Below are 23,126 nucleotides of genomic sequence, written 5' to 3'. Positions count from 1 at the left end.
GATGTTACTTCCAAGTGGGTTAGAGAGGATTAGTAAACTCATCTCTTTGGAGTTTGAGTCTCCCTCAAAGACTAAAAAAGACTTTGCCTCTTGCTTCAGATCATAGTTAGTTTCCACCCATAACTTGACAGAAGACAATTGGTTTTTATGATTTTCTCCTGTGAATTTATAATAGATCATTCATCAGTTCATATTCCAGTAGGAACTCAAGCTTCACCTTCCTTGGGTATTTATGGAATTCCCTTGACAATTGTAATTCAGATATAGGAGATCTAGCAGGTAGAGGGAACTGAACTGGGTGAGTACCAAGGCTCATTTGATGAAAGTAGGGAATACTATGAAGATTTTCCTTTATCAGGAAAGACCTGACTTGGTATCAATTTTTCAAGACTATAAAGATAACAATATCAGAACTAAAGGGAAACCTGAGAGATCATTTAAACCATTTCCCTCATTGCAAGCAAATTAGTGGCAATACCAGACCCAGGTCTCTTGATGGTTTTTTTTCCCCCTCACTATTTCAACTGGCGCATACTGCAGTAGGTGCTTAATAAATGCTTGTTGATTGATTTCTGATCTTTAGTGGCCAAGTCTTCCCTTCCTTCCCTTCCTAGGTGGGAAATGTATTAGGAGCTGGGAAACTGAAAACTATGATGCTGCTTCTTCCCCATGAGATATCATGTGTTGCTGTGTGGCTTAATAAATTTTGTGTCATGGCTAACATTTTGGTGATCTCTGTCACAGATAAATGACAAACTACTTGCAGAAATTGACCTATTTGTTGACACAAATTTAAGGCAAATTATAGTGAAACAAAAGAAAGCATAACTTTCTGTCATAGATATTTTTTGAACTAATTGTAGTTAAAACTTTAAAAAATGGTACATTTGATGCATAGGGCCATAATAATACCTGATTGAAAGTACAAAAAAAGTGCTTCTTGTGCATCTGGGAAATATATATCCATATCTCTTTTCCCTATCACATTCTACCTTTGTTTTATACTTAATTATGTATCGTATTGCTAATACCCTTACTTGAGTGTAAGCTCCTTGAGGACAGAGAAAGTGTCAGTTTTCATCTTCTTATCATCTCTCACATAATTTATGTTGAATAAATATTGGTTGAATTAATTATACTTCTTTATTGAGCCTGTGATTTCTAAGTATTGGATTGGGAACTCATGAGGCTAGGGCCTATTCTGTCCAAATTTTGTAAATCACCTACAATCTGCTGTACTACTGTATGTATACGAAGTACTTCATAAATGTTAAGTAAATTGATTTTCAAGTGTACCTCTGGTTTTAGCACTGAGTCTGTTGAAAACAGGGAAAGAAAAAAAAAAGCCTATTTTCACAACATTGCAGAAAGTTGACTGTCTCCTGCCATCTTAATTTCTTTCCTTTTAGCAGGCAGCCGGGGAGACAATGAGGAAGAAGAAGAAGAAGAAGAGGAAGGATTGGAGTCAAATAGTCCCCTTAATTCCTATCAGATGCACCCTCCTCCTGAAGGATGCTGTACCACAGATGGTAAGGATTTTATTGGTCCACGAGGAAAGGCTATTTTTGCTATTAACCTTACAGATTGTAAAGCTGGAAGTGATTTTTAGAGAGCTTTGGGTTTAAATTGCCAAATCTTAATAATAGTAAAAATGACAGGGGACATTCATATTAATGCTTTAAAGTTTGTAGAATGCATAGAGTTTATTTAAGTCTAAAGAACCTTGTGAAGAGCAATTCTTATGGGTGTTATTTTCCCACATTTTATAGATGAGGAAACTGAGGCTCAAAGAGGCCCCAGATTATACAGTTAGAATATGACAAAGACAGGCCCCATCACTCTAAATCTAATGTTCTTGCTGTTGTTATTGTTGTTTTTCCTAATCTACACTGTGAAGAAAAGGTGGCTGAACCTTCTTATCTGGAGTATCATATGATTTTGTCATCTGGGCTATTGGGATCTTTGGAAATATACCCTGTGACAAAGATATGGCACATGGTAGAAACATTGAGAGATGGGAATATTATAGTGGAAAGAAAGCTGTATGTAATAGCCAGAAGTTTTTGAGTTTAAGTCCTAGGTCTGCCACTTGCTAGCTTTGTGAGTTTGGTCGAATTGCTTTACCTTTATAAACCTCATTTTTTTCATCTGTGTAACTGAGATATGAGCTGAATAATTTCTGCCTTGGCTGCCTCAGGCATTCCGAAGATTAAGTGAATTTTTTAATATGAAAGTACTTTTTAACCAAGAAGTGATAAGTAAATTTGAGATATTATTATGATATCCTTCCTCTTTTGTCTTCTTTGTTATTCTTTATATATTTCTCATTTCCATAAGGAATTTATATATTTCTCAACTTCATAAAGAAGGCATGTCTTTGATTCCAACATAACTGGATGATTGCTTGGCTTATGTGATTAAGGATAACAGGCCCCAGCTTTACAGCTGGAAAGGATTTTAAAGATCAGGTAGTCCAATATCTCTATCGGATAGATGAGGAACCTGAGGACAGGAGAGATTAAGTGATCTGCCCAACATCATACAGGCTAGCAACATAGCACAGCTTTATTTGAGCTTAGAAACTCTAAAGTGCTCTTTCTATTATATTAAGTTCAGTGAAGAGAGGTGAGAGGCAAAGGGCAAGAAAGGCATGAGTAAATTAATTTTCAAGTATATCTCTGGTTTTACTACTGGATCTGTTTGAAAATAGGCAAAGAAAAAAAAAGCCTATTTTCATAATATTGCAGAATGTTGACTGTCTCCTTATCTTATATCTTATAAAATTAGCTATGTTGGGTGTCTAGATTGATTCATGTCATAAATAGAATCATATCATCTTAAACAGATCCACAAAATTAAACTTAAGAATGGTATGGCAGAAATTTATACATTGGAACTTGGAGCACAGAGTGACTTTCCCAGACTATCTCAGAAGCTCATTTAATTCATGATGTAGCTGAGTAATAGTCCTGATAATCCTGTATATTCTGTTCAAATCAGGCATAGTGGAAGGGATGCTGTATTTGGAATCATAAGGTCTGAGTCTTGGCACCTGTGCTTACTAATCATGTGATCAGGGACAATTTGCTTAACTAGATCCAGAACCAGGGACAATTCATTTAACTAGACCTAGATCCAGGGCTAGGGTAAGGGGGCTTGACTCCAAAAACATTGAAATTTAGAAGGTTTGTTGTTTCTATTGTACCATTGTCAGTTGTTTCTAATTCTTTGAAACCCCATCTGGGATTTTCTTGGCAAAGATACTGGAATGGTTTGCCATTTCCTTCTCTAGCTCTTTTTACAAATGAGGAAACTGAGATAGGCAGGAAGGAAGTGACTTGTTCAAGATTACACTTGTCAAGGTCACACACTTGTCCGGAGTCCATTTGTAATTGTCTGAGGTCAGATTTGAATTTAGGTCTTTCTGACCCCAGGCCTGGTACTGTATCCACTGGTACTAAATGTACCAGTCCTTTTTCTGGATAGGAGCAATAGAACTTAGAACTTTTCTTAAAATAGAAAGCTATCCATTTGTGCTCTCTCCTTTTACACAGTTTTGTGGAAAAAGTACTATTTTCATGCAGTGGCCTGGCAGTGTCCCAGGGGACTGTTTGCCCTCCTCTATGACTGAATTGGTCAAATAGTGATATTTTTGTACTTAACCTCTCAATTTCTCCATTTATAACATAAGGGTAGATTTGTACTGTTTCCCTTACTGAGTTATAAAGAAAATAATTTGCAAATCTCTGATATATCCAGATATCTCTAAATATCCCCCTATCACCAGATACGGTAGATAGCTTGCATTTTAAACATCATTTCTATTTTTTCTCTATGTATTGTTTATTGAGACAAACTAATTAAAAAGGCACATAGGATATATGTTTACGTGGACATTATAACAAACATATACATTAAAAGTATAGGAATGTGTTGTCTTCCTGCTAAAAAGAAAGTGCCTAATCTTTTATACATAAAGTTGTATAATTTAATGTCCTAAAGTACAAAAGATCATTATAAAATTATTTTATACTAAGTTTTATTTATTTTATTTATTTTTATCATGTAGTTCAAGCCCTAGAATTATGAGACAGTATGGTAAAGTGGGTAGAGCAGGGGATTTGGAGTTAGACAATTTTGTTTTAAATCTACCTCTCTTACTACCTTTATATCTTTTTCATTATTTATTTATTCATTCATTCATTCATCCATCTGTCCATCAATTGATGCTGCCTTTGTATACTGAGTAATAATAACTTTAAAAGTTCAGGAATGGAAACTGAGAGATGAAGTCATTTGAAAATGACTGGTAATGTGTAATTTTTGAAATGAACTGGTAATGTGTAATAAATTTGGGATCTAAACCCAAACCTTCCTGACTCCCAGAAATTCCCAGAAACCTCTGACTTCATGTCTTTAGGCCCTTTTTTGTCATTTGTATCAGAAGGAGATTTAAAATGGATGACTTCTAAGTTCTCTTCTAGCTTCAAATCCCTTACAGCTTATGAGATATTTCCATGAAAATTCTCTAATGCTCCATTGGGGTGATATGCAGATGGTATAGAGATGGCCACCTGGTTCAGTGAATAGAGATCTGGGCTTGAAGTCAGGAATATCTGAGTTCAAATATAGCCTCAGAAACACACTAGCTGTGTGACATTGAGCAGTTTGTTTACTTCAGTTTCTTCAACTACTTTAGGCATTCACCACCTTATATCTTGATTATTATTACAATAGCCTATTGGCTGTACTGCCTGCCTCAAATGAATTCTCACTCACTCATTTTCCATTCAGCTATTAAAGTGATTTTCCTAAAACAAAGGTCTGATCAAGTCACATTCCAGCAGGTCCCCACCCTTTCGCTTTACCCCTTCATTCTATTAAACTCCAGTGGCTTCCTGTTGTATGCAAGAACAAATATAAAATGCTCTATTTGATATTCAAAACTGTTTTTCACCTGTTTCCTACCTTTTCAGTCTTCTTATACTTTATTTCCTAATACATCCTCTTAGGTCTGGTGACATTGGTCTTTTGATTGTTCCACAGATAAGGCACTCCACTTCTTGGGACTGGGAGTTTTCTCTGACTGTCCTTCATTCTTGGAACACTTGGGCATTGCCTCAGTCAAACTGAGACCTGTTAAAGACCTTAGCTTAAAAAGGTCAAGGTCTCCCACTGCATCCAGAACCATCTCCAGTTGTCCTGATCTGTATTTGCTACTGGAGACAGATGGCTCCAGAGGGAAAGTGAGGCAGGTGACCTTGCAAAGCCTCCCTCACTTAAATCCAATTTACTTGCATGCTTTGGTATCATCTCCCTGATGTCATGGTCCTCTTTGAGAAAGAAGGACAAACAACAGCTGAGTCTTCTCTGCTTTCTTTAAGTCCCAATTAAAATCTCATCTTACAGGAAGCATTCCCAAATCTTTCTTAATTCTTCTCTCCATTACTTAGCTCCCATTTAACCTGTATATAGCTTGCTTTGTATATATTTTGCTTGCATGTTATTTTCTGCACTGATTGTAAGCTCTTTTAAGGCAAAGATTGTCTTTTCTCTCTTTATATATCCTCAGGGCTTACTATATGTCTGACATATTTGTAGTCATTTAACAAATGTTTATTGATTGATCAATTGGTTAATAACAACCAACTTCCATGATGGTTGTGAAGAACAAATGAGATATTTGTAATGTACTTAGCACTTAGTGCTTAGGACATTGGTACTCTATAAATGCTAACTATTTTTGTTGTTGCTATTTTAGAATCGTCAAAGATTTGCTAATAGGATGAAAGCACTAACAGGTCTTACCCATCTGCATGGGCTCTGAAATTGGGCTCCATGACAAACTCTGTATGTCTTCTGAAGGTCACTTTATCAAAATGTAGAAAGCCCTATTATCAGAAGTTTGCCTACTGGGTGATTAATTGTATGGATTCTAGAAACTCATGAATCTCCCTGTTCAGACCAAAAGAACTCTGATCTACATCAGTGGAACTTATACTCCTCGCAAGAAAATTGTGAATCCATGATATCTCAATATCATGTGTCAATTATGATGATATATTGTCATAGTTTGTGTCACTATGCAAGATATATGAAATGCAAGCAGGTTTCTTGTTTATTTAAAAAAAAAGTTTGGCAAGATATCCCTAAATGCTTGGTTTATGAAAGCTATTTAGAAATGTATATCAGTCATGTTCTTTTTTTCTCCCATAGGCTTTTGTCAAGCTGGAAAAGACTTGCGGCTCATATCCATTTCTAATGAACCAATTGAGGTACCTTCAGGTTTTCTCCTTGTTGGGGCAAAGTCACCCAATCTGCCAGATCACCTTCTAGTTTGTGCTGTTGATAAAAGATTCTTACCAGATGATAATGGACACAATGCTCTCCTGGGTAAGTAAAATGTATGGAAAGGCAGATTTAGAGCTGTTTTTTTTTTGTGCATATATGAGTGCATGTGTATAAGAGAAAGAATACAGCAGAGTTGTTTGAAATAGCCACAAAAGAAAACTTTTTTTTAATGGAAGATCCATGTTTGTGGTCAATACCTTATATCAGTGGTTCTTGACCTTTTTTGTGTCTTGGACCCCTTTGGCAGTCTGATGGTACCTATGGATTATTTCTTAGTTTTTAATAATAATTAAAGCAAATGCTAAATTTCTGTTAGAGAAGAGAAAAATTTAAATATATATGTATATGTATATACATATATAATATTATCTATATATAATATACATATATAAATCTATATTATATTTATATAAATATATGTGTGCATGTATATGTGTGCATGTATATGTGTGTGTGTATATGTACATATACACACACACATATACATGCACACATATATTTTTTCATCTAAATTCATGGATCGATCACCTGAAAACTACATAGACATCCCATAGGATGTCTATGAACCTTATAATTATTTTTCATATTGTTCAATAGAAAGTAATTTCTAAATGTTTATTTCTCTGCAAAATACAACTGTAATGTTGTAAGTAATAGAAATGAATGTAAGCCAGTGAATTTGGGGACATAACTTTTAGTCTTGATTTTGCTGATAGCTGTGTGTTCACTGATTAATCATTTCATATCCTTTGAACCTCAGTTTCCTTGCCCATAAAATAAGGATAACTACATATTTAGCTCATAAGCTTTGGTATGCACTTTCTAAACCTGAATATCTTGTTCAAAATAGTTATTATTATAGACCCATAAGACTTAAAATTAAAAAGAACTAAACTCAGTTTATGTCTAAGCCCTTTAATATAAAGGTAAATGATAAAGAAATGAAATTCAGACAGGTGACTTGCCCAACTTATAGAGCAACTTTAAAAAAAGTACTACTACAAACATTTTACTCTGATACCATTTTAATGGCATATAGATGAATTTGTGTCCTTGAAAGATGCACCAAAAGACAACAAATTCTGGCAAGACTTTTATAGGTACTTTGAGTACAGATCGACCCAGTTATGGGTTAAATGGCCAGCCTAACTAAGTTTAGAAAAGCTTATCACCAGATGAACTGCAAAGTAACATTATTATTATTATTATTTTGCCATAGCAACTCTCACAATTTCATTAATGATAAGTCTAGTAAGAGGCATTCAAGTGCTGAACTTGAAATCAGGAAAACTTTAGTTTTAATTCTGCCTCAGTTATTAGCTATGCAAGCCTGAGAAAGTCATTTAATCACTTTCAGCCTCAATTTCCTCATCCGTAAAATGGAAGTAATAATGGCACCTACTTCACTGGGCTGATGTGCAAATAAAGTGAAACAGTTTGAAAAGCACTTTGCAAACCTTAAAGTGTCATATAAATGCTAGTTACATTGTTACTGTCGTCATAAAGAAGTGGTGACTTTGTCAAAGAACTATGTTCCCATATTGTCAAAGCTACCAACCCTTGAAATACTAAAGATATGTGTGATAGAATGGGCTTCTTTTAGGAGATGGCTGAAAATAACATTATTGAGTTTGTGAAATGGTTACTGGCAGGAATAATGAGCCAAATTGGAGGAAATAGTATTTAATAAGGATTTTATAGATCAGGGCTTCTTAAACTTTTTTTTTTTTTTTTTTTTTTTTTACTTATAATCCCTTTTTGCTTGAGAAATTTTTATACAACTTTGGGTATATAGCTATATAAAATAGGCATACAAATAAAACATGTACTTTTATAATAACTCATAATTTCACAACCCCTACATTCAGTTACATAAGCCCACATGGGATCGTGACCCAAAGTTTAAGAAGCAAGTACATTTGTGTTTAAAAAACCAATTTCACAAATAACAAGTGGGGAAGACATGGCTAGTGAATAGTTTTTATGAAAAAAAATCTTTGTTTTAGTGAATTATCAGCTGCAGATTAGTCAATAAGAAGTAAACCCTTCAAAATGAGGGAGAAGAGAGAATTCTGATGCATTCTGCTCTGGCTAGGCCACTTTTGAAATACTGCATTCAGTTCTGGACACTTTTTATGAAAAGCCGGAGCATATTCAGAAGCAAGTGACTAGACTTAATGATTAGACCAAGTCAAGTATTTATTAAAGACCTACTCTCTCTATGGTTGACTGTCATAACCACTGAGGATACAGAGAAGGGCAAAAGTCACTTAATACATATTTATTAAGTACCTGCTATATGCTAGGTACTGTGAAAGTTCTTGCTCTCCAGAAACTCAGTCTAATGGGAAAGACTGTATGGAAATAACTATGTGCAAAAAACTATATTCAGGAAAAATTGTGGAAAAATCAACAGAAGAAAGATGCTAGACCTAAGGAAGATCAGGAAAGACTTTCTGTAGAAAGTGAGGTTTTAGTTGAGACTTCACGGAAGCCAAGAGATAAAGTGAGGAAGGAAAGGACCTCAAGTATGGAATTCTTTCCTTATCTCCACTAGAAATGGGAAGTGTCTTGTTTGAGGAACAGCAAGGCCAATATTACTAGTTCAAAGAGTTTGTGGACAAGAGCAAACTGAACACTGGAAAGATAGGAGAGGATAATATTATGAAGAGTTTTGAAAATCAAACAGAACTTTATGTTTGACACTGGACAAAATTGAGAACCATGAAAGAGGGCTGGAAAACATGTCATTTATAGATTAGCTGAAGAACAGGGATAATTAAACTTGCAGAATAGAAAACTCATGTACATGACAACTTTCTTCAGATATCTGAAGAACTGTTTTCTGGAAGAGTAATTAATTTCTCATTCTGTTTGGCTCCAGAAAGTGAAAGGGGTAACAGTGGATGGATGCTGCAAAGAGCCAGATTTTGACTCACCATAAGAATTAGAGCTCTTGGTGGGTGGATGGTGAATGCCTGTGACTCCTGCTATTGGGGAGGCTGAGGCTGAGGCTGATGAATCTTTTGAGCTTGGGAGTTCTGTGTTGAAGCAAGGCTGAAATCTAAATTTGATACCAGTATGTTACTAGTCTCCCAGGAGATAGGGGCCTCAAGCTTGCCTAAGAAAGGGCCCAGGTTAGAAATGAAGCAAGTCAAAGTTTTACATGCAGATCAGAAATCAGTATTAGGGAGAGGCCAGAGAGTAGCTGCTGCACTTTGAGCTTGGATGAAACAGAGAGTTCAAAAAACAAAAACAATTCCCTTCCTCCAAATAAGAGCTATCTGGAAATACAAAAAGATGCTTTGGAAGTTAGTGAGTATCTTCTTATTGGAAGTAATCAGGCAAAAACTCCTCAAAGACTAGTTTGGGAGTGTTAGAAATATTTCCCATTCAATTTCTAAGACTTCTACTAGCTCTCTTAGCTTTTTGGTGATTTTTTTTTAGACTCACCCTCAACCTTACCAACCCTTTAATTCACTAGTAAGTTTCTCTTGCTGATTCTTTCTGCTTTGTTTTAAGATATTCAAGCTTACTAAACTTCAGAGAAGGATCAATCCAAAAACAACATTGAGTGTGGGCTCCTTTGTGTCAGAAGGAGAGGAGACCTCTTGTTCTGGGCTTAGAATCCAGGTTCTAATCAAAAATCTGTCATGAATTCGCTCTGACTTTCAGAAAGTGGCAAGTCTTTCTCTGCCTTGATTTTTTTCACCTGTTAAACTGAGGGACTGGACTAAGTATTTCAGTTCACATTCTTGTTGTAATTGAGCATAGTTTTTGAGTTTATGGATAAAATGTCCTTAAATCAGGCTGTTTTAGCAAAGAAACGTAATAAAGGATAGGGGAAAACATAGAACTGGAGGATCCCAGAGGTGGAATTGACCTTAGACATCAATTCTAGTCTAACCTTTTCTTTTGATTGATGAAGTAATTAGGCTTAGCCATGAGAGTGACTCGTTCAAGGTCGCTTAGCTACTCTCTTCCACATTCTTTGTGCACAAAAATTTCAACCTCCTGCTGTTTTGAGGCAGTCTGTGGACTTTTGTGGCAAGCAGGGAAATGAGAGTAGAGAAAATTTTTTTTTAGCTAGCTTTGAAGTAAAATTATCTTTTTGTAAGCAATTTGGTAAATTATCAAGGATGGCAGAAATTTTCCTTTTCACTGCATGAAGATTAGAAGAGAAATAAGGATTTTGGTATTAACTTGAGTATGATGCCAGTGATTGACAGCTGATGGAACAGATGTGCTTTGGAGGAGCCAGGTATCATGGCTTGTTCTGTATTTGATCTTGTGGCAGTAGATGGGTCACAATGCCATTGAGCCTGACTATAAAGGAATTGAGAGGGTGGTAAATCAAGCGAGGGTTGTGTCCTTGGAGACAGGAATCTTTGAATTCATTCAATACTCAGCCCTGTTAACAACTTAAACTCCTTAGGCAGTTGCACAGAGGAAGTAGTATCTTTCTTAATTGCCTGCTAAACAGGCTCCTGCAATGGGGCAATAAGGGACAGTTGGTAATAACTGATGCTTTTTTCTTTTAGAATAATGCTTTATGTCTCAGGCTTGCCCATTTGACAACTGCTTGGGCTTCCTGCCATTAACCCCTGTTGCTCCTCCGGGAGGAAGATTATCTCCCTACAACATACCAGTGACCAAAGCTTGAGTGCCTTTTAGTGGCCTATAAAACTGAGTTTGGGATGTATCTCAGGGAAACAGTGAATTTTTACTTCTCATTTATGAACTAAGTTTTGTTTCAGTGATTTGACAAAAAAATTTACTTTTTGAAAGAGAAAAGATCACAGAATTAAAAGCTAGGTGTGTGCTCAAGCTTTGCTCTATCTATTGAACTGAAAGCAAGCCTTAGAGGGAGAAATGAAAATCTTGTAAAAATTCTTTCTTCCTGAATCTGGAATCAGAAGATATGTATTTGGATCTCAAATATGCTCTTTACTGCTTAGGTCTTTTTACCTCTTTAGGCCTGAGTTTTCTCATCTGTAAAATGAGAGTTTGGGACTACATAGATTGCAAGGTTTTTTTTTTTTTTTTTTTTAAACTCTAAATCATATTAACTGAGAATTTTTAGATTAGAGAAAAGAATTTTCTATTCATCCACATTCGAGATGGTGGGAAAGTAGGATTTTTTACTGTGAAGATGAAAAAGAGACTGGCAATGGGTTTTTGATATTCTCTGATTCTTTGACAAATAGCCCCTGGGGCTTTGTCATATGGTGAACGTTCCCTTAGAGGGTATTTTTTTGATTCAGTTTGGGAGTGATAATGAAATGTGCTATAGACCCTTGGGAAATAAGGATTGTTTTATGTTTTGCATATTTGTACTCTCAGAGGCTTGGTACATAGTAGGTACTTTAAAAATACTTGTTAGTTGATTGATTTTAACTTGCTAGTCATCTTTTCTGATTTTTAGGTCATCATGAGGATTATTATCCTAATCTAGAATCTTTCATGTTTCTTAGGTCTACTTTTTGAAAATTTTTAGCATGAAAAATTTTAGGTCATGCACCAGTGTCACTGCTCCAATTTTGTATTTTCATCTCATCATTTAGAATACTTTGCTTATATTCTTGGAATAAGGTCCCAGAGTTTGAATAATACCATAACTTTATAAAGTAAAGTTATAAACAAGTCTTGTTGTTTAACTTACACTTTTGTTGTTGAGTTCCAGTTGTGTTCTACTCTTTGTGACTCCATTTTGGAGTTTTATTGGCAAAAATACTGGAATAGTTTACCATTTTCTTCTCCAGGTAATTTTTTTTAACAGATAAAGAAAATGAAGCAAACAAGGTTAAGTGACTTGTCCAGGGTTATGCAATTAGTAAGTGTCTGAGGTCAGATTTGAATTTAGGAAGATTAGTGTTTATGACTTCAGGCCCAGCACTTTATCCACTGTGCTACCTAACACCTGCTTGTAGAACCCCAAATATTCTCTAAATCAGAGTTATCAAACTCATGTCCAGTAAAACTTTTGAGTAGGGAGGGAACCAAATTAAAATGTGATTGGGAAATGTTTAACAAAGTAAATAAAAATACAACACAACATAGATAATGTTTATCTGTGGTTTTCTGAATTAACATGTAGCTTATAAGGAATGGTTTCTCCTTGATTTTGACACTACTGCTCATACTATAATATAACTGAACCAAAATTTTTACTTCCTATAAATACACCAAGTTTATCCATTTGTCTACCATGGTAAGAATGACATAGAATTATTTTATACTGTGGTTTGGGAGTGGTCTTTTTTTCCCACTTGTCCAATGAAAAGTGCAAAATCTTTTACCAAGATATTTGTAATTTAATTCAATTGAGCAAACATTTAGTATTTGTGTGAAAGACTGTGCACTGTGCTAAGTATTTAGAGATGAAAATGAAACAATTATTGCTCTAGCCAATCAACAAATATTTATTAAATGCCTGTTACTGCCAGTCATTGTGCTAAGAATTGGATATGTTGATGTTATATTCTACTAGGGACAGGGTGGGATGAAGTTTGTAAACAGATCAGCCTATTCTGGTTAATTTGAGGAAGGAGAGAGCATAATTAGAAAAGCTTTGTATAGGATATGTCAGTTTACCTGAAATGTGAAAAGAAAAAAGCCAGGATACAGGCAACATATTACCATCATGGAAGAATAAAATAGGCTATTGGCACTAACTCCAGCAATAAATAGTCATCCAATTGTCCTGTTATGTTTCATCTCACGATTCGTATACATTTTTGCTATCTTTTATATAAGCACAAACAACAGTATAGCATGATAGAAAGGAGTAAAAAACCCCCTATATTCATAATCCCAGTTTTGCCACTCCCTAGTTATGTGATTGAGCGAAGATCTTCATGTCTCTGGATTTCAGTCATTTTATTTGTGAAATATAGATAATGCTGCCTTTATCTATTTTACTATGTTTTTGGGAGTAACATGTCTTGAAGAAAGTATATTCCTTGAACACAAACATTGTCTAGTTTTTATTGTGGTATTCTTGATGCTTAGTAGAATGCCTTACACATAAAGGCACATTGAGGGAAAAACATTTGAGCTAAATCAAATTAGAAAACTACAATTCCGTATTATGTAAGTAAGAGGATTTTGAAAATGAAGAGCCTTAATTATATTGAGTTGGTGGATTGGTTTGGTAAAGAAAAAGAAACAATAACTTGATTCAGAACTTAAAAATGAAGTAAATAATAATACTAAAGAAATTTGAGTTCAAAATTGCTGGAATAGAGTGACTGAATTTTTTTTTTTTTTGCTTATAGCACTATCAAAGATAATTTTTAAGACACAGAATGTATATGATCATTATCCTCAAAGGGATTTGTTCATTCATGCTGTTGAATTACAGATAACATGAGTATTGAAATTAGAAACAAGTTAACATGCATCTATTTTTTGGACTTTGTTGAAGTAATGTAAAATTGTTACGACTGCTGGAGATTTAGTATTGTCTGGAGTGCTGAACATCTTTGCATTCAAATCATGCCTCTAACAGAATAAATAGCTCTGTGACTGTGGGTAAGTTATTCCATCTCTCTGAGGCTTGGGCACTTGTCAAAGATTGTCTAGTAAATTATGGGCAGATTGCTACTGAAGAGATTTCCCAGTTTCCCAGTTTCCCAGTTTCCCAGATTCTTTTTCATTAATAAATTATTTTTGCTAATGACAACACATTTCCATAATGCTTTAAGGATTTCCAAAGCAATTAATTGGTGTGGTGGATAGAGTGCTGAGCCTAGTGTCAGGAATTGAGTTTACACTCTGCCTCAGACATTGTGATCCTAGGCAAATAACTTAGCTTTTGTTTACTTTAATTTCTTCAAATAGAAATTTGGGAGATAACCATAGTATCTAGTATCTAATAATATCTAGTATTTTGAAGATCAAATGAAATATTTTTTGAAGTCCTTAGCACTCTGAATCCAATTCTCCCTGTACAATAAGAGAACTGTTCGGTTCTGCAAACATATATTGTATCTAGGATATACTGCAACATATCTAACATATGTAGGCCTGCTTGCCATCTAGGGGAGGGGGTACAGGGAGGGAGGGGAAAAATCGGAACAGAAACGAGTGCAAGGGATAATGTTGTAAAAAAATTACCCTGGCATGGGTTCTGTCAATATAAAGTTATTATTAAATAAAATAAAATATATAAAAAAAGAAGTACTTAGCACTGTGATTAAATTATTGTTTCCTTTTATCTTTGCAAATATAAGACCATACGTTTAGAATTAGATAAGAATAGTAGGAAACATGTAGTTCAATATCCACATTTTGTAGATGAAGAAATTAATATCTAGAGAAATTAAGTAATTTGCTTAATGTGAGACATATTGATCCATTGGTCTTTTCCTTATATCATTTTGACTCCACAGATCAGCCTGTTAACTGTGTTTTGAAGTTAGTTTCCCTGGTTTTAAACCCTTGGTTTTTTATTTTTTAGCTTAGTTAAAAAAAAAAAAACAACAAAGAACCTTGCTTAATTGTTTTTGAAACTTAAAACAAGTCTTCTATATATCTGGGCAAGTTCTATCTGATAATTTGTTCATTTGCACGTATTTGCTCTTTTTTGGTAGTCTGGGATTTCCTCTTTCCCTGACTCCTGCTCCTTGGGATACATCTATTGGTGCTAGACTTACATAGACTCACATTTGACTTTAGCCTCACCATAACTCAGAAATCCTGAGAATCGAGCAATGTACTACTTTAAAGGTATTACACCTTACCCACAGCATCTTCTTTTTCTTAGGTGCATTTTTTGTTAGCATCCCTTATACAGCTTCCCTTTTGTAGTTCCTTGCCTATAATGTATTTCAGTCTGCTTATAACCACCATGTACTTTTCTGTTGGCTTTTAAGTGATATTAAACTTCAATTTTTCAGAGAGTGTGTAGTTATTTAATAACTCTCAGTCATTTAGCAATACCAGAAGAAATATTGTCATGAAGTAGATGAACCTTTTTTACTTCAGGGAGAAGCTTGGATTCATTAAACAATTTTGCAATTTCCTAAAGCCAGTTTAACTTCTTTTACACCAATTCTGGATTCAATTCATGGCTAATTTGCAGAATTGATATTAATGAATGAGCTCTATGTTTTCTCCCCTAACCAGTTCCATATTTTACTCCAGATATAGGTATTCCTTACCCACTTTGCTTTTTTCAAAATGGGAAGATAGGTTCAACTCTTTAGAGACATTATACATCTCATTTAGGTTTTGTAGTGTCCCAGGGCTTCATTTGATTAGCACAGTGTCACCTGCAGCTGGGTGGCACACATTTAACAATTTATGCTAGTTGTTGCTCCTGGGTGTTCTGGACTGCAGTAGGCTAAGCTGATTGGGTGGCCACACTGAATTAGGAATTACTATGGTGAGCCCCGTGGAGTGAAGCAAGCACATTGAGCTCTTTATTCTCTACATCTTTAACTCAATTGTGCAGGGGTAAAGATGTGGTTTGTTGTTTGCAAAAAAGCGTGTCTTTAATTTTTCCCCTACTCTCATCAAGGATGCCATGTATATGTGTGTGTGTACATGTATGGGATTATACATATAAAAGTTTTATACAAGGAAAATATGTTTATAGTTTGACAGCTTTGTCTCTGTTGCTTTTAAAAATGAATTTTTTTCCCATGTTTTTTAGCATCTTTTTCTCTTTCAGTGTCCTGAGAATAAATCTCTGGCAATCCTTAAATTTGCATCATTTCTAGGATAAATTTTTTCTGTTTATGTTTGACATTGTTTATCTTCTTTTTACATTTAAGTTTTCTTCATTGCTATTTTTACTTCCTCTAGTTCATTGGGTACGGTGAGGTAAGAAGTCATATGAAGTAGCTCCATTGAATTTGATGGGGAAAGAAACCAAATAAAACATGTTTAAAGAATCTTGGTAGATCTTTTCCATGTTTCTTCTTCTTCTTCTTCTTTTTATTTGTTCTCACTTTTAATACCTTTTGGATGACTTTGCTTAGTTGAGTCTCTTGGTAGTCTTTGTTTAAATTGGTTTTCCCTTTCATTTTTTCTTACTGCTTTATGAATTTTAGTATACTGCTCACAGGCTTCCACTATCTTTCTTTGTGAGATTTATAAATGTATGTTCTAAAGCATAGTTGCCTTTGGTTGCCATGTTCCTTTACTTGGTAAATCAGTGAAATGTGAGTGCTGAATGAGGTAGTTTTTGGGCCTTTAAAAAATCTTAATATGATAATTAATTCATAGCAGTTTAATTACCATATAAAATTATTATAATCAATGTTGACATTCTTTCCTTCATACACTTCCCATTTTTGCTGTAAATTTTATTAAAAAACATAGATCAAATTGGAGTTAATTGGATGCTATTCTTTTTTCATTTTTATTCTAGCTTTATATTAATTTTGATTTTCATTCTAACATGACAGTGGTTCAATCTCAAATAGGCAGCTGATCCTGGAATGACTCCTACATCAACGATGATTTTTTTCCTGTCTCTTTAAATATAATCATCAACATTTGTTGTGATGTTTTTCATTTGTTTATCATTTCCAGAGTTTCCTGATTGTTTTATCAAAGAGAAAATATCATGATATATAGGTGTTAAAACTTCAGTGTCATATCTAAGACTTTAGCCTTCCTCATTTCTTTATAGTGAATCATATTTTTCTATACATTTTTATTCATCTCCTATCTTCACCCTTACATTGAAGTTTAAAAATAATCAAAATACATGTGTTGATTTAATTTGGAGGACTTTATCCATTTCATTGTAGAATTTCTCAACTTTTTCATCTCCTGCAATGGATGGGGGCATATTTCTTGCAACTGTTTTCTTGATAGCCTTTTTTCAGGTACTTTTCATGAACATTACAATGTGGAATGAATTAATGCCACAAGAAATGATGTTTCTTGTCATTTTGGGATACATAATACCTACTCAACCAATTTCCTCTCCAAGGAGAATCTGTGAATCACCAAATCTATTCATTTAGCTACAGTTTTCTTCTATCTTCTTGTTTTGGCATGGAAAATGTCAAAATTATATCATTCATTTCCTCCAGTAGTATTTCTATTTGTTGGTCATCAGCCCAGGATTTCACCCTTAGAATACCAACAGCTAAACTGGTTTTTAAAACAATCTAAAATCTTGTGATTCTTTGTACTGTTTTTGTACTTCTAACATTAAAAAAATTTAGTGCCATCCCTGCAAAAGTGGAGGGGTCTCCATGTGATTAAGAATCATTTTGTATTTTTCTTTGTTTTATGGTGTTTCAGTAGCCAAAATAATCCATCAGCAAATGATTATTTTATTTAGCCATTCAATCATCAAACGGTTATTTATCTATTTTCCACTTAATAGTACTTTGTTTTTTTCAATTACATGTAAAGAGCTTTTATAATGTTTACTTTTATGAGATTTTTAGTTCCATTTTTTTTTCTCTTTCCAGAAGGAGGGAGGGAGAATTTTTTTTTTTCTCCCAGCAAAAGACAATCTATTTAGGAACCTACTGTCACCTTTATACCACAATGAAGCATTGGAATAGGACTTAGAGTAGTAATAGTATCCAAGTTAGTTTCTATATTTATTTGATTCATTCTTTATATTTACCCTTGAGATTTACTCACCACAAAAGTAAGCAACTTGGCTCATTTTCATCTGAATCATCTCCATGATTCTTACCTTCACTGAAACTTAGAATAATAAAAACTGACCTTTCTGATTCATCTAGTCCATGAAACAATAGCTTAGATCCAGGGATTTAGATTTCATCTTCAATTCAGAGTACTTGCTAAGTTGATAATAGGACATGAAGATGGAGGAACTTATACTATTCTTAGCTAACCATTCATTCTGTTACAGAGTCCTGCACTGGGTGGGAGGGATGGGGAACAAGAGAATAATGTTAATAGACTAGTCTATAGTCACTTGCAGTTGTCAAGAGGAACTCTTAGGTCAGATATTGGTTAAGGAGTGAAGATAGGAAGAAAGCCAAAAAGGTCAGTTTCTGAGTTGAGAAAAGTTGTGCTTTATATTTTTATACCTTCCTGAGATGCAAGGTTGGGAGAAAATTGGTTTCTTGCTCCCATGAAAGAAACTTAGTAATAAACTGAGGCTATTCTTTCTAAACAAGGAGGACAGCCAGACAGTTACAAACGGCTGTTTCCACAGGGATGGAAGCATATAGACTACCCAGAAATTCTGAAAGAAGTTACTTGACAGGGCAGCTATTTAAAATACGATTATGGAGCTGAAAGAGACTTCAAGACATATGATACTGGAGGTAAAAGGGGACCTGGGAGATCATCAAGTACAACCTTTTCATTTTAAAGGTGAGGTAAATGTATCTAAGAGAGATTGAGTGACTTGTTGAAAATAGAGCAGCTAGAGTCAAAACTGGGTCTACACTCCAAGGCCAGGGTATTTTCCTGTTTGCCATGTTAAGGCTAAGGAGAATGGATAGTAGAATGGACAAATGCTGTTTCCAAACCAAAACTGAAGCAAGGAATGAAAAGGATGAAGGAATAATTTCAGCCTTTTAAGAATGACTAAAATATGGAACAGCTACTAGGTATAGGTCAGGCAGATGGTGTAATATAGGAGAGATTTTATTGAGTGGAGGAGTGTCTTATAGAATTCTCTTTTGAAGAAACATTTGTACTGGTGGCAACATTAGGAATAGTCACCCAAGAGTCTCATGGGAAATTGTTCCTACTGAAAGTTTTATTCCTTCCAAGATTTTAGGATGTGATGGTAAGGGCAGAGAAAAGTGTCTTAAAAATAATAACAATGATGGTAATAAACACAATCATTTTAAGTTGTGATTTTTTTCTGGAGAGATCAATATAAGTCATTTGTACTATTTCCATCTTCCAATCTCTAAGGTACTATAAAGTTAGCACTCTGGCTGCTTTTAAGAGGCAGGATGACAGACTGAAAAGTCCTGGACTTGAAGTAAGGAAAGTTTATGATCAAATCTTATCCCCTAGCACTAGTCAATGAAATGCCATTTCTTATCTGCAAAAATGAAATTAATCATTACTATAGTACCTAATTTTTAGGGTTGCTGTGAGACTCAAATGAAATAATATGTTAAAAGCTTTAAGATTTAAGGCGAACCCTAAAGCATTATATAAATGTCATTATTAGCTTCGTGATTTAGAGATGATGTCTTATGTAAACTTATCTTTTCTAACACCCAGAATATATGTAAGTATCTAATATATGCTTATAAAGTTGAATTAAATTTAATCATTTCAGGTCATTTATAGAACTAGAATATGAAGGAACCTTAGTGGCTATCTAGTTTAATTGTCTCATTTTATAGAGGAGGAAACCAAGGCCCAGAAAGATCATACAGATAATAACTGTCTGATGTGGGATTTAAATCTATGTCCTCTACCACTTCGAGCCAGTGCTCTTTCTTGTCTGTTTGGAGATATCTTGAGCATTAGTGTTGTGCTTATTACTTTTAAGTACCAGGAATTCTGTTTGCCTTGAAAAGAATTTATTTGAGAAGTCAAGAGTGAATCCATTTTTAAACTTGGTATCTAAGAATGGGTGGTTATAAGTATTTGGCAGATTTTTAATCAAATCCCATGGTAGATTTATAAACAAACTGGTAGAGTTAGCAGTTTTATCTCCTGTTTCCTATCTATTTAGTGCTGTTTTCTGCAAAAGAACAACTTTTTCTCTTTGAAAAAAACCTTATTGGAGAAGATTGATTATTCAATGACCTTTTCCTAATTCCTCCCTAAATATTTACAGTGCATTGGAGACAAGTAGTTTCCCTCCTGTGGTGGACTTCCATTATCAACTTCTGATCTACAAAGAGAGTTCCTTAATGGTCAGCATTTCCCCTCCCCCATTGTTGTTTTATGGCTCCATGTTGGATGGTGAATTCTTTTAAGAAGGAATTTTACTCTCATAGCCCCATCTTCTCTAGGGATAGAGCTAGGTGATGGTTTGGCTGTTGTCAGATGTGGTTTTCAGCTGCACCACATGAAAATAATTGATAGTGCCCTTGGCCTTGCTGTTCTGTGTCATACTCTTGAATCTCTTAAATCCTTAGGGTCAAATTCAAATTCGACGTGCTTGGGTGGAAGCTTTCCATATATTGTCATGAATGACACTGTATTATTACATAGAATATTCATTTTGGAGAGTTTCAAATAAATGGCCATGTTCACTCTTCAGTATGGTGCAGTGGAATAATATAATGGAAACCACATTAGACTATGAGTTTGGAGGCTAGACCTGGTTTTCATTCTGTTTTGTTGCTGTCTGGGCAAGTGATTCACTTTCCCTAAAATGCAGGTTGTTCATTTGTAAAACAAGGTATTTGATATTTGTACATTTTGTCTTTTAAGTTCTTTGTTAACCTAAAAGTGTTGCCATCACAATACTGGAATTGCTTTCCTCTTTGGGTGATTTTGTGGTAACTATTTTTGATCTTTAAAAAAAAAATTTGTGGTAATTATTTTGTAAACATTAAAGTAGTATCTAAATGTTGAATTTCTATTATTACTGTTGAAAATAATGCCAAATTTCTATGTGAGAGTAATAATAGATAATATCATAGTGTCTTAATATTTGCAAAAGTGACCACATCATCTTATTTGCTATTATTCTCACAATAAAGCTATGAGGCTGGTACTGTTATGAAACCCATTTTACAGATGGGAAAACTGAAACTGGGAGAGGTTAAATGATTTTCCCAGGGTCATACAGCTAATAAATGTTTAAAGCAAGATTTGAACTTGTAACTTCCAGACTCTAAGTCAAGTGCTTCGATTTTCAGCAGTAATCTAGGCAAATGATTGATAACATCCTTGGCCCTGTTGTTCTGTGTCGTATTCTTGAATCTATTGCAAACTTGGGGCCAGATTCAAATTCAACCTTATCTGAAGGAGTCTTCCCAGATATTATCATCTCAGTTTTTAAAATAATACAATAGTTGGAATGAAAGTGAAATTTTCCATTTCAAGATTTCCTATAAACAGATTGACTTGATTTTTTTTTCTGTTAGTTGAATCAATAGAGTCCTAGAAGTTATACTCACTCTGTATACCATTATTCCATGAAAATGTCATTATTTTTAACTTTGAATGAGCTTGGATCTTTGGTAAATTTTAAAGAGATTGCACCAAGGGATTTTAAGGATTGTCTATGGGAAAATGCAATTAAACATTCATTAGGTTTTAATAAACCTAACTTTTTTTAAAAAAAATTTCTTCATCTTTCTTATGCAGAAATGAAATGAAAATCTCTTTTTTTACGGAACTGGTTATTTTTTATAAACATCAGATAGACCTGAAATGTTCAGTTTAAAAGTAGAGGTTATATAGATAGCCATGTTATCCTTCTCTCCCCAGTCATAATGACCTTTACAAACTTTTCCTGCAAAGAAATGTGATAAAACAGTTTACTTTGTATGACCTTTAGTTCCAATGTCTCTTCAGCTCAAAGGACCTTGTGCCCATAAAAACTAGACAGACCACAGGATGAAGCAATGTTTTGAGGAAAGTCTTGTTTAGACACAATGAATAAACAAGGAGACTGAGCAGACCAAAAAGCCAATGATAAAACTGGACTTGGAATGTTTTTGTGAGTAGATCAAAGGCTGGGATAAAATTTAGACTATGGAATGTTGGAGCTGCTATTGAACTGAGAACATAGGTCCTAGGCTGGGATCTTGACCATCATCTAAATCTAGGTTCTTAACTTTTTTGTGTGTCTTAGATTTCATTGGAAACCCTAGTGAATCTATGATCCCCTTCTTAGAAAAAATTTTCAAGCGCATAAAACAAAATGAATAGCATTATAAGGAACATAGATTATATTGGAAAATAGTTAAGAAAATGTGTTTTAAAAACCTAGTATTTCTGATGCTAGGTTAAAACCCTGATCTAGATTGCTTTGGGGGGAGGACATCAACTTATTTCATTTTAGTATATTTCTCTCTCTCTCTAAGACATAGTGAGAACCTTCCCTTTTTTGTGTTATGCTTTTTCATTTTTTTTTTTTGAACACCTGAAGGTCCATAAAGTTCGTCTGAAATTTGGCAACTGTATTTGTTCAAGACAAATTGGAGAAGAAATGGGGCCATGGCAGATTGCTATATTAATTTAAGTGATGTAGTTATTTGAATGAGATAAATACACTTAATTCTCCTTTCTTCCTTAACTGAAACTAACTTACATATTATTTTTGAAAATTAAGATTGTAAAAATTCCATTTTTATTTTGCTAAATTTGCCTAATCCTCACTTCCTTTACTAAAACCAAACATCCTTTTTTTTTTTTTTTCCTACAGCAGATGTTCTTGCTCCCAGTTCCTTTACCAAAATTGATTAATGGTATTTAGAGCTAAAAGGGACCTTAGGGATTATCAGATTAAACATTCCATTTTATAAGTTAGTTAACTGAGACCTTGGAAGATAAAATAACTTACTCAAGGTCACCTAGAGTGTAAGTAGCAAATTTAGGATTCATACATGCATCTGTATTTTCTTCATTATGTTAATTTTTAATTGTCTTTCTTATTTTTAAAATTTTTTAATTTTTTCAATTATCCAGCATTTACTTTCTCTTCCTTACACCTCCCATCCCACTTTGGTGGGGGAGGGGGAAGCTTTCTTTAAAATTTGCAGAGCAAAACAAAACAAACTCCCACGTTAACTATGCATCTTGAATTCATCATTTCTCTCTCTCAGGAAGTGGTTAGTATGTTTGATCATCAGTCTTCTGGCACTGTAGTTGGTCATTGCATTGATCAGAGTTGCTAA

General features: G+C 34.4%; 1 protein-coding gene across 1 annotated transcript in view; it reads left to right on the top strand.

The window, feature by feature from the left end:
- GREB1 (growth regulating estrogen receptor binding 1) overlaps positions 1 to 23,126 on the top strand; it is a 121,973-nt gene that overhangs the window by 9,986 nt on the left and 88,861 nt on the right. The window contains exons 2-3 of the mRNA XM_051975491.1: positions 1,410 to 1,529; positions 6,217 to 6,393. Coding sequence (XP_051831451.1) covers positions 1,410 to 1,529; positions 6,217 to 6,393 — 297 coding nt within the window. The remainder of the gene's footprint in view (positions 1 to 1,409; positions 1,530 to 6,216; positions 6,394 to 23,126) is intronic.

Source organism: Antechinus flavipes, chromosome 2, assembly GCF_016432865.1.
Source record: "Antechinus flavipes isolate AdamAnt ecotype Samford, QLD, Australia chromosome 2, AdamAnt_v2, whole genome shotgun sequence".
In the NCBI taxonomy this organism is placed as follows: Eukaryota; Metazoa; Chordata; class Mammalia; order Dasyuromorphia; family Dasyuridae; genus Antechinus; species Antechinus flavipes.
This window is presented reverse-complemented; position numbering and strand designations above follow the sequence as displayed.